We start from the raw sequence: 12,341 nt of genomic DNA on the forward strand, positions 1-12,341 counted from the left end.
GTTCTTCCTTGCTTGTAGAGTATAAGCAGAGTCACCTGCTCAGTACAACTTGCCACATAACATGCCTTTTACCCCCACCCCAGTTAACGAAGAAATTTTCATGTACACCACACTGTCCACATTGTCTATTTTCGGCCATCTTTTGCTTGTCCAGCCATCGTTTTGCCTGCCCCTTCCCAGTCTGCATATTGTTCTGTTTCATTCCCGTAAAAGGAAGTTCATTGAGTTTCCTTCACCAGATTCCCTTATTGCCACCTTAAAAAGACAGAGCAGGAGTTAGTGAGAATGCTATCAGCAGCATTGAACTGTGAGGAGCGATCACCTACTCAGAAGGCAAAATGGAGCTACTAAGTCTCCTTATGTACTCTGCAGAAGGGGAGTCAGTGCAAGTCTGGCAGGTTGGGGTGCTTGGAAGAGGAGGTGGCAGAGATGGCATGTCAGGTGTAGTTCCTAACCCTTGCTGGAGCACAGCAATGTACCATTGATTTATATAATAGGATTATATTTTCTGACTCATTCTTTATACAGTCTATCATTTTGTTTTCTTCTCTGTCCACCAATGTATCGTGAGCAGCAGTTTTCGTTGGAACTGTCCATAGTGACCATGTCTGGTCTTTTTCCTGAATGGTTACAGGTCATTTAGAACCCAGCAATATGTATGAGTATTTCAGCGTAATGTAATTATTATAGCTGCTCACTGCTGGACCCTAAGATACAAGTAGCATGCCAAGGGTACTGCAACCCAGGGGCAAGTTCTGAAGGCACTTCAGCTGCTAGGCTTTGTAGGTGACTTTACAGATTGCTTTGTAGGTGGTGATGAGCTCTGTTATTGGGGCCACTATGGTGGCCAAAAAGGCCTGCAGGGATTCACTCCAAAACAAGAAACTATCACTCCCATCAACTCCCTCCCCAAACACTGTTCCCCCAGGAGTTCCCTGGATTCTGTTCAAGCCTGCTCTGCATGAAGTTCTGTGGCCTGTTCTCCCTGGGTCCTGCTTCCCTGATGCTCCTGGTTTGCCATGCCACCACTGCTTACCCAAAGTGCCAGGTGACTTCCTGGGTCACAGTATTTCTATAGAGTTTCTGCCTCCTCCTATCTGGCCAGAAGCTGATGTGCAGGGTGGACACTGATTCTGATTCCACCACCCCCATACATGGACTTATCAGAGGCAAAATAAACATTTCTAATTTGACCATTGAGCAACTAGTGATTGATTTGTATTTCATGAGGCCACACCTATATGCGTGGGCATCCAGGACTTTGGGAAGAATCATGTTGGGCAGATGGAAGCATAGTGCCTGGCACCAAAACAATGTGCAATCAGTACAACTAGGCAAATGGCTCTGTGGCCAGTGTGGTAAACGTTCTTCCCGAATGGGTCTATGGAGTCATGTATAAGACCCATTAGTACAAACTATGATTGTCAACATTGTTCTTGAAATAAAGGTGACTAATATCAGTTTTCTGTTTACTGGATTCATCACACTGTGCCTTCCAATGTTTATGACCTTTGTGTTGGTATGACACAGAGGTCCAACACAAGTAATTAGAGACAGGAACTTAAGGCAACAGGAATAAGTGCACTGGCCACCCGCCAGAGGCTGGAGTAGGCATTCTCTGTGCATTGCACAGACACGATGTGGAGCCGGGACAGAGGCGAGTTACTGTCTCAAGCAGGCCTTGGTGATTCACTACTCTGTGAGAGGCCTGTCCTACCTACTACACCTAATAAATTGTTATCATAATATAAACCCAAATATGTCATGGGAAATGTAATATGCCACTGGAAAACTAATAACTCACTGATCATTAATATTCTTGCATGACGTATGTATGAGGTGTGTACAAAATGTTATAAATATGTCCTAGAATTATGTTCTTAAAATGTGTTTGGCACACAGTGCATAAGTCCAGTTTGTTCTAGACAGAGGAATGTATATTTGCTGTCTAACCTACCTCGTCATCAGGCAGAGACACTGAAGGTATATTTACATAAAGGGCGAACAAAGCCATCAACCTAGAGAATTGTGGGAGATTGTTAAGAAACTATCTCAACAGGTGATGGAGATTCCACCCCCAGGAGGACTTCCTATCTCTTGAAAAGGATCAATGAACTTTGGGAAGACAGAATGGTGTCTTCTCCCCAGCAAGAGAAAGAAGTGTTGTCTGGGCATCCATCACTTGAGAGGTTCAAGGGGCCAGAGCTCTTGAAATCACAGAGCATTGGGTCCTTCAACCAAGGGATTTGAAGTCTCTGGAACTGAGTACGGTGAGAAGCCTGCTTAGGCAAAGCTTGTAACTTGCTGGCATTAAGTATTAGTCTTTCAAAGAGCATTTTTTTACTTTTGTTTGTTTAAAGTCGTTTATATCTTCATTCTGGATCCTTGGTGTCACTGAAACCTGTAACAGTCAAACAAACACAAATTCACTATAAACCAGTGCAGTGCTGTGATTGAAATGAGTGTTTGTCAACCCCCAGTTAAATTAATGAGCTGCGATGTATTGTCTATTTAAAGGAGCAACACATTTAATCACTTCTGTAAATGTTCAGTTAGAGGGCTAGACACTGCAGGGTGACAGTTTTGAGGGAAGTTCAGGATTGGGAAGGTGTTGGGGTCACTTCTCAAAAAATAATGGTGGTGGAAGCCAGGGTATGACCTGTATGCTTGGCACCAGAGTTCTGGGGCAGGCAGTGACACAGAACCTTAGTGGTCTGGGTTGAATCCCAAAATGTCATGGTTGGTCAATGCAATTTCATCTGCCACTGTGTTGCTTAGTCACCTAGCTTAGTTAGGTCCCTCTGAAGTTTCTGACAGTCTTCTTTTCGCTAATCTCAATTTTGGGTCATTTTAAGGGTATCCCACTGTCAGCCTTTTGCCAAGTTGGAAAGTGCTGGTTTTCTTTTTCTCATGCAGTTTCTAATCCTGTCAAGCTCTGAAAAATGGAACCATTGAAGACTGTCAAATCATTTTGCCATAATTTAATACTTCCATACAATTCCTAGTGGATGAGAGTGTAGAATATGAGTCACACATGTAGAGGCTGCTCTGCTGATGCTTTCCTGGGTATGTCAGGATTATAGTACGAGGAATTTTTTATACCTTTCAGTTTCACCCTGAGGTTCCTCACAGTACATTTTAATGTGAACAGTATTGTTCTGTATGCAATTTTAAAAATTCCCTGTGGGTGTTCTGCAGGAGGGGGAGTCAGCAAGAAGGAAAAGAGAACAGACTAAAAGAGAGGAAAGGGGGCAGAACAGGATTAAATAGGCATACTGAGAAAGGGGGGAAATGCAGGGAATAGTTAAGGATGGGGACTCTTAAGGATGAAGGAGAAGCAGAATGGAGAAAATGGAAACAGTGATCCAGCACAGAGGTCCCACTAAATTCCACAAAAAGGGTCACCCATTCTTTACCTGTTTAGTGAGTATGGTTTATGGCTTTTGTTTTCTCCTGATCGAGGATGTGATGCTGCACCCCACATTCTAGACTCCATATTCTTCACAGTCATATTATTATGATATGATATGATTATGACAATTATGATGCATTTTGTGCAAGATAAGTCATGTGAGGTGCCATTGAAAAGTTATGATTTGCTGAATATGATTATCTTATTTGTACACATCTATCATTTTTGTATCTGAAGTTTTGAATATTGACTAAGTATCTGTATTTCAAATGTAGTTACACCTGGGTAATGCCCGCTAGACAAGATGTTTTCAGTCTAGATAGCTGGTTGGGAAGAGTCTATTCAGGGCAATGAACCATTAGGGAAAACAATAGGCCTTAGAAGAAGCTTATCTCCTGCCTGATGAGCCTTCCTGAGAACCCTCCAGACAGCCTATAAGTAATGGCTGCTATGACTCTACAAGGCCATGTGACCAGGTCACATGATACTGATGTGCATTTTAGGATGTCAGTATTTTTCCACAAACTGGTCTGGGAACCAAATTTTGAAACAAAGAGTTCCCACCATATGCTAACACTATGGAGTGATGTAATCTTTGGTTCTTCACTCCCCACACAAGAAGACACCTGGAAACACCTGAGGAACAAAGACTGAACTAGAGGAAGTGCTGGACCCAGGCTAAAGGGATTTCTAGCTTGTGTATGAAAGACCTTGGGGATTCCAAGCTGTAAAGCAAGTGCAGCTTGTCCCGTAAGAATCTGCATCCCACCTGTCTCATCAGCCAGAGTGAGGATTTGCTAGTTCATATCCTATCTTTCTAGTGTCCTAGATTTAGTTTGCATTTTGTTTATTTACTAGGTAATCTGCTTTGATCTGTTTCTTATCACTTAAAATCTAATTTATTGTATGTTTTAATCTAAACCAGTAAGCTTTGATTGGAGTGCTTGGGGAAAATCTCTGCTTGGGTACCACAAGTGTGCGTTGTTCTTTTCACATTAAGGGAGAGGTGGACCAGGTATTAAACCCATAAACTGGCCAGATTTGAACAGGGCAGGATGGTACTGCTCTGGGATCCTAGGCTGGGAAGCTGGTGTTTGAGAGCCTGCATGTAACTGCAGCTGGGTGTGTCCCTACTTGTGTGAATGCTGGTGAAAGTGCAGCTGGAGGTCTTTGCAGCTTGTCACAGCAGCATAGTGTGAGAGGGACCCCAGGCTGCTGGGTCAGAGGGCTCAGTGGTACCCCAGTTCCAGGTGGCACCTCAAGGGAACCCATCAAAGAGGAATCTCAGCAACTGACACATTTTAAACAAAACGCAAAGTCACATGTCAGTAATAATACAGGTGTCATGGAAAATAGAGATAAAAATAACCTACTAGATTATTGAGTGCACCCTTGCTGGGGCAGGTTTGTGCCTTATACTTTTTTCCTCTAATGCTCTGACCAGTATAATTTTAAATGTCCTTAGTGCAGGGCTTTAATAACTACATTTCCCAGCTAACCTCACTCACTCATCTTCCCTCTCCAAAGTCCTGGAGAGCGATTTTTCAGGGAGCCTAGCTGGCTATTGATATGTCTCTCTACTAGAGGGCTCTGAATGTGGATGAGGAGAGATGGGAGGAGCATGAATTTATTTAAGCTACAGCAAACCACCCAATGCAGTAAAAGATCCTGAAGGCTAACGGAAACCAGTAAAACACAATGCGGTACTGAGGGAGCAGCAGCAATGCACGGCTGGACATAGAACACACAGGATAGAGGGGGCGAAAGCACAAAGCTGCTCAATATTGGACCATGCAGACCAGTCTCTGATAATTTCCAAGGCGGGTGGGTGGGGGGAACTGAAGGACACAGCCATGCAGCTGGCTGCTTATCTGCTCTCCTTGATGTTCTGTGCCTTGGGGACCTTCTCTCTGGTTCATTCCAGGCAGGAAGGTAAGTTACGACTGTTTATGATTTCCGCATGCAATGACCTTTAATTGGGGGCTTACCCTTTCCAATGGTAACTATGGTCCGGCAGGTGCATGGTAGAAACCACACCGGTGCAATTAACACATCATGCAGCTGCTACGAACACGAGCTACACTTCATGTCTATGTGTTTGGGGGGGGGGATGTGTAAGGGTGCATTTTTTAAAAGGCTCCATTAAGATGGAGATCTTGCCCGCACTACATCGCTTTCTGTGCCCTGTGAGCAGTAAGCATGGCTCAGAGACACTATTCCCCCCTTGCACGCAGAGCGAGAGAGAGATGGGGTGTATTTGTAATTGTAGCGAGCACAGCTTAGCATAGCGGGGCCAGCGCGGTGATCGTGTGCATTTCTTCCTCCCCGAGGAGCCGCCTTGTTGACGGAGATGGAGAGAAGGGCTGAAAACCGATTTCTGGAGAGGCAGAATATCGTCCCCCTCCGCCTGATCCCCCGCCCGGAAGACGGCACCCAGACTGAGCACGGGGTGCTCAACACTCGGGTCAGCAGCAGCTCGGATCGGAAGCAGGTCAGGAGTGTGGCTGGGTTCTTGCGATCGGTTCGGGCTTTTTAAGTGGTGGGAGCCGGCAGCCGAGTATTTGGTGTCTTGTTGCCCCGGAGACGTGTCTTCGGTGAAATGGGCTCTTTCCAAATGCTAGTCATGTATGATGCTGCGCCATGCATAGAAATCACAGCAAAGGGGGAGGGGGCTTTGCAGTCAACCCACCAATGAGGTACACAGGATGCAGTTATCAACATTGCACTGGTCATCCCCAAACCGTCCTGCTGCTGAGAGTGACTCTCTCTGCTTTAGTCAATAGCAAGAAGGGGTGACGCTGGGTTAGCTCAGGTTATTCTTTTAAAACCTATTTTAGATGTGGGTAGGGTTTCATATCTTCGCTGAGGTATAGGCAATTGCAATAGACCAAATGATCCTTTACTGCATGTTCCCTGAGTGTGGCTGATCTATGAATGCCGGGAAGATGTGCGTCTTCCAACTTCCTGCATCAGTGACAATCTGATGTTAGGTAGATCATTTGCCTTTAAGAATATGGGTGCATTTAACTCAGAGTTTTAAAATAGGAAAGCTTTGATTTACCCTGGAATGCCATTTAGTGCCATGTCAGTACCTTTGTACAAACAGAACAGAGAGACTCACTTTCACAGAAAAAGTAAGAAATTGTGTTTAGAAAGGTGTTTGTAATCCAGAGGAATGTACCACGAGGGTACCAAGGACATCAGATAAAAGGAGTATTTACTTTAAAATGTTTTCTCACTGAGATGCAGATCTCGTTTCCTGTAGGTCCTAGGGGACAGTAATCCTACTGCAGTGCTATAAAAATTAATCCAGAAATTGAAGGGATAGTTCCTTTGCCTTTTTTTATTTCTCTTCATTTGAAATGGTCCCTAAGTGCTTTTTTTGGAGATGATATCTAGCTTTTTGACTCTAATTGAGGATTTGTATAGAAAGGCTGATTTTGTTTGCTCGTTTGTTTTTTTTAAATTCACCCAGAGGAAGAAATAAATCTATTTGCAACAACACTGCTGAAAAATTACTCACAGCAGTAAATTAGTGTCAGTTTTTGAATGAATTTTGTGCATTATGATTGTGTTTAATAAGCATGGACAACTTATTAAAATTGAAACAAAAATACAGTAATTGATAATATAAAAAATTAAACTGATTGCAGTGGTTCACTGTTTAGGTACTAATGTGCAACCACTTATATATAAACTATCACTACAAAACTAATACTAATGAAAATAATTTTAGTCAATGTAAATCCAATTAAATATACTATGTGTTTTGATATAGATATCTTTTTACCTAATATTACAAAAAGTTTCTCAGAACATGTTGTCATAGACTAAGATCCTGGAATAATCATGCATTCTAGGTGACTGTTGCAATCCAAGATAATGGTAGGCTTAATTTTCCATCCAAAATATATACATAGCGAATTTTTACATTCTTTGGTTTCTTCTTCTGACAAACTTTGAAGGAAGTTCTGGCAATTTGTGTTCTTTTTGTATGATTCACTAATACATTGTTTCTTCATAGCACATTCGGTTACCTGTATGCATCATTTTTCATCCTATGTGAATTTCCTGGTGCTGAAAATATATTTATGACATGATATAGTACAATGTTTACAGCAGTTTTAAATGCTTTCAAAATGTGTATAATTTAAAAAATCAAATAAATTGTGTCTCAGTGTTTCAAAGTCACTTGAGAACCCCTGAAGTTTTTGAACCCTTCACATATTGCAACAGCACATGCCACATCTGTTACAAATATCTAAAATTGCAATCAAGTACAACATTTCAGTTCAAAATAGTGGCCTGGATCTCTGCCTAAACTGGAAACTAACATGCCTCCCTAGTTTCTTGAATAGTCTTTGTCTTTCCTTACATATGATTTCAGATCTTTTATTTACCAACCTTGATGCTCCTGAAAGATTTGTCACATTTCATCCATATTTGACAAGTTATTATGCAATGTTAATCTCATCCCTTTCACTCACAAGAGAAATATCTGTTGACTCAACAACATAAAAAGTTGAATTGTATTTTCAGTATAGTTTCTACACTGAGGCAAGCTTTAAAAAATGATGTTAAGTGATCTATTTTCTTTCCACCATTGCTGATTGCTAAAATATCAATGTGCAACTAGAAGCTTTCCTGCTTCATAAATAAGCCTTTTTCTGCTACCTGATATACTCATAGTCCTTCCCATGGTATAGTAGCTGACTGTTGCCCCACTGAAGGAATCAGTAATTAGTAGTGATGGGAAGGGACGTTTGGAATATAAATAGACCAAAAACAATGCACTGGTTTTATATAGTTTTCTTATAGAAGGATGGGTGCTTCTTAATTGAAAAGGGCATTGCACTGCCTCATCCTAGAGTTCTGAGTCATCTTGACAACATATGATCTGCAGCACTATTACATTTGCTTACAGAAAGTTTTGAGGAGCTGCCTGTTTGGAAAGTATTTTTGCAGCAGTATAAAGTCTGAAAAGTGTACAATTGCAGTTGGACAATTCAATATGCTGGCTATTATGGTGCAACATCCCACAATAAAACTTTACATTATTGCTGCCAAAACACCCACCAAAATTGCAGCTAACAGAGTTAACTTTTGGGTTTGCTTCTACCTAGTGGCTCAGCAAAAGTTAAGTACCTTATAAAATTACATAATGCATTTATTATTGAATTATTAAGTGCCTTCTGGTAGTGCCTGCAGTGTGCTAGATACTGTCCACACCCACACACAGCCTCTGCCTGAAAGAGTTTATGGTCTAGGAAGACAAGTAACGTATAAAGGGTTGGAGAACAAGGACACAATCAAAATAAATACAATTTGTATATATACTTTTAAATTATTATTAGATACATATGACTTTTATTTCTGACTGTTATTCATTCTATCCATGACTAGTGGGCCAGTTTCTTGTAAGAGCTATGAAAGAGAATGAGTCTTGAGCAGAGACTTGAAGGAAAGGATTATTTATGAATTAATTCAGGAAGGACTTTCCATGCATAAGTGGCAACATTCAAGAAGGCACCAAAGTGGTTGTAGGAGAGGCAGTCAAAGCTAGCATCTTTGGCAGAGCAGTAGTAATGGGCATAGGGACACCATAATAGATGGGCAGATGTGTATGGAGGGCAGAGCTTTGTAAGATCTTGAAGGTTGGGACAACAAGCTTGTACTGGATGTGGTGGGAAAGGAAAATGGGGAGCCAGAGGAGGTATGGATGCAGGTGATGTGATCACAGAACACTGGAGAAGGAGGATGATTTTAGCAGCTGTGTTTGAATTGATTAAAGATAGGAGGGATGGGGAGATATAGGTGTCAGGGAAGCTAGAGAGGAGGAAGTTATACTAATTAATATGGGATATGATTAAAGCTGAATGAAAGTTTTACCTGTGTTAATAGAAAGGAAGAGGTTAGATCTTAAACACAGAACTGAGTAGAAAGCTGCAAGATCTGGACCTAGCCTGGATGTGTGGGTTAAGGGGTAGGGAAGAGTGACAGATGACTCCTAGATTATGGACTTGAGTGACAGAGAGGTTGATGGAATTATTGATAGGTAACAATGGAGAGAAGGGGAAGGGTACAGGAAGAAATATAAGTAGTTTGTTTTTAACCACGTTGTTTAAGATGTTATTGAGATGTTCAGGAGTAGCTGTCAGCGGTTTAGTGGAGATTTGAGATTGGATTGAGGGAGATAGATTTCTGAATCATTGGCGTAAAGATGGTAGCTGAAATCATGTGAGTGAATGAGATTGCACAACAAGATGGTATAAAGAGAATAGAGATTCCTACAGAGATTGAGTTCTCCTCTCTTTTCCTACAGAAAAAGAAGCTGAAGGTATTAGGAGAGCAAGGAGAGGATGAAGATACAGAAGTCCAAGGAGGACAGGATATTAAGGAGGGTATGATTGACAGTGTCAAAGGCAGTGTCGGATGTCAAGGAGGGTAAGGATGGAGTTCAAGTTCTGAGATATGGCCATGAGAGGTCCTTATGACAGTTTCAGTTCAGAGGAAAGGGCAGAAGCTGCACTAGATGGGATCTAAACTGGAGTTTGGAGTCCTGGGAAAGAAGAGAATGGAGGCAGCTGAGATGCAGATGGAGTAAAGAGATGGCCTTTTGAGGATGAAGGAACCACAGCATGCTTGTATTGTGTGCGGATGGAGCCACAGGAGAGTGAGAGGTCAAAAGGAAGGGTGAGAGAAAGGGATGAATGAGGGCAAAGGCAGCAAGGAGGGGATGGATTTACAGTTTCGGTTTTGTCCAAGTTTCTAAAAACCTAGTTTCTGTAGCTAATTGTCATATTATGTTTAACTCACCAGGGCTTATTTGGCTCTGAACCTTGGTGAATTAGGAACAATATGTATACACAAAAATAGAAATAAATAAATCACAGTTCTCGTATAGCCACTCACTGGGAACTCCTAGATTTGAGCTCTTAAGGAGTGGAAGCAGGGTGTCCTCCGTGGAGGATTGTCAAAGGTTGGCTAGTCCTTTAAGGCAAGCTGGGCTCAGCCTTGCCTGTGACTTAGCAGCTATTCCTTAGCCTCTCTGGTGATCTAGAAACTAGTGATCCAGCTGTGTGTGATAGAGCACCCCAGCTGAGGGGGATCAGGAAAAGAACTCCTTGAACAGAGCTGTGAACTCAATGAAGGGGGAGACCCAGGAAAGAGGAGCAAGGAGAGTTCCTGGGGAGGGCTTGGAAAAGTTAGGCTGGAAGGCCTACAGGGAACAGGGCAAGAATCCGTGGGAGAGCCCTGAACTAGGTCCTATAAGGAACAGAGACAGCCCTGAGATAAGCTTCCAGAGTCCCAGACATGAGGAAGAAAACCTACTAGGATGAAGTAGCATAGGAGAAGCCCTGCAGGGTCTGGGAGTAGGGCCAAGAAGCAGAGAACCTCAGTGTAGCTCAGGAGAGTCAGACAAATGATCATTTGGATTTTTTATTACACTGGAAGGGAGCTGAACCGAAGAGTGACCTGGCTGGAGGGCCAGACCATGGAAGACTCAGAGGGAGACAGGCTATCACAGGGCTGAAGAAGTGGTCAACAGGCAGCACAGAAGAGGCAAAGTCCCCTGCAACATAGTGCCCTAATGCCAGGAGCCACTATGCTGGCGAGAGCAACAATATGTAACTACCATGTCATGCTTAATTTGTTTATCTTTCTAAAGTACTCTGGGACTTTTGGATGAAAGGTGCAAGAGAGGGTGCCCTGTGTTATCATCAATGCCCCCTGATAACATAGCAAAGAGCACGTAAGAAATTATTAATTAAATAATTATGCTGAGTTTTGTTCTTCCTGCAGCAGGACCCCATTGTCTTCACAAGGCCAGAAACTCTCTAGATATTTTATTTAAAATAAAAACCCAAAACAAAACGCTGATACAGTATCTTCTAATAGAAAGTAGAAATGATCTTGTACTTCTCTATGACATGACCATCATGTTGATATTATAGAAGGCTCCAGGGGAATTGTGAGTTCTCTGATGCTTTTCTGTGGTCAACAGTGTGTTATGTTCCACATAAAAATGCAGAGTTAACAAAGAAATAACAATTCCCTCCCCCCTCCACTTCGTTTGTTCTGAACAGACTCTAGAAGATTAAACAATATTGCACAAAAAAGCCTGCATTTAGGAATGATCATTTACCAAAGCCTACAACAAGACAATTAAAGTACTACCTCTTAGCAATCTTTTAAAACTGTACAAAGTTTATTTGACCTAAAACAACAAACAGAGCATGCTATTGGTGTCTTGTAGCATTTTAACTACATCAGTGGCTTGAGAAATATTCCTGTTGCTAAATAATAAAATAAACAGTTGAAAGGTCACTCCACCCACAGAGAGCCTGAATACTGAGGCTCTATGTGGGCAGAGTGCTGTGGTTTGAGAGGTGAATTTCACTTCCTAGCCCAGACTGGAGATCTGGGCTGCTATGTTTCTTCTCTTGACAGCTGCTAGCCTAATTTATGAGCGGAGATAGTGGCTACTACCCTTCTGCACTAGTTGCAGGAGTTCTCAGTGCTACAGAATCTCTATAAACCCAAATTCCCATTGTGCCCATCCACACTGACGTGTGTGGCAGAAACTCTGTCTGTGGCACATATTGGAGTACACAGAATACCCTGTGGGTCAGATACTTTTTCAGTTTCCCCCATGCACTCCCTTCCCATATCTTCTGTCATGTGAAGGGCTATGTGCTGGCTCTAAAACCATTGAAGAATTTCACCTCCACCATTCAGAGCTTTAAGATCAGTCAAAGGTAAAGATCTATCTAAATGATGATACCAACAATTCCTTAGCCAGCCAGTGATTTTGATGATATAGTGGCTCTAAAAGAGTATAATCTGAGAGATAACAAACCATCTAGATTTCAAAACTATTCTAAATCTCCTGTAGAATTCTGTATTTGTTTGGAGTTTGATCTGATAT

At 42.1% G+C, this 12,341-nt stretch overlaps 1 protein-coding gene across 9 annotated transcripts in view; it reads left to right on the forward strand.

The window, feature by feature from the left end:
* The first annotated feature begins 4,996 nt into the window (after positions 1–4,996).
* Positions 4,997–12,341, forward strand: part of ADAM22 (ADAM metallopeptidase domain 22) — a 219,169-nt gene continuing 211,824 nt past the window's right edge. For 4 of the 9 annotated variants that reach the window (XM_030550492.1, XM_030550493.1, XM_030550491.1 and 1 more), the window contains exons 1-2: positions 4,998–5,344; positions 5,743–5,903. In XM_030550492.1, coding sequence (XP_030406352.1) covers positions 5,266–5,344; positions 5,743–5,903 — 240 coding nt within the window. In that variant the 5' untranslated portion in view covers positions 4,998–5,265. Of the gene's footprint in view, positions 5,345–5,742; positions 5,904–12,341 lie in introns of all 9 variants that reach the window. The other 5 variants (XM_030550495.1, XM_030550497.1, XM_030550498.1 and 2 more) reach the window with 3 other exon arrangements.

The sequence above is a fragment of the Gopherus evgoodei genome, chromosome 2 (assembly GCF_007399415.2).
Source record: "Gopherus evgoodei ecotype Sinaloan lineage chromosome 2, rGopEvg1_v1.p, whole genome shotgun sequence".
Taxonomy (NCBI): domain Eukaryota; kingdom Metazoa; phylum Chordata; order Testudines; family Testudinidae; genus Gopherus; species Gopherus evgoodei.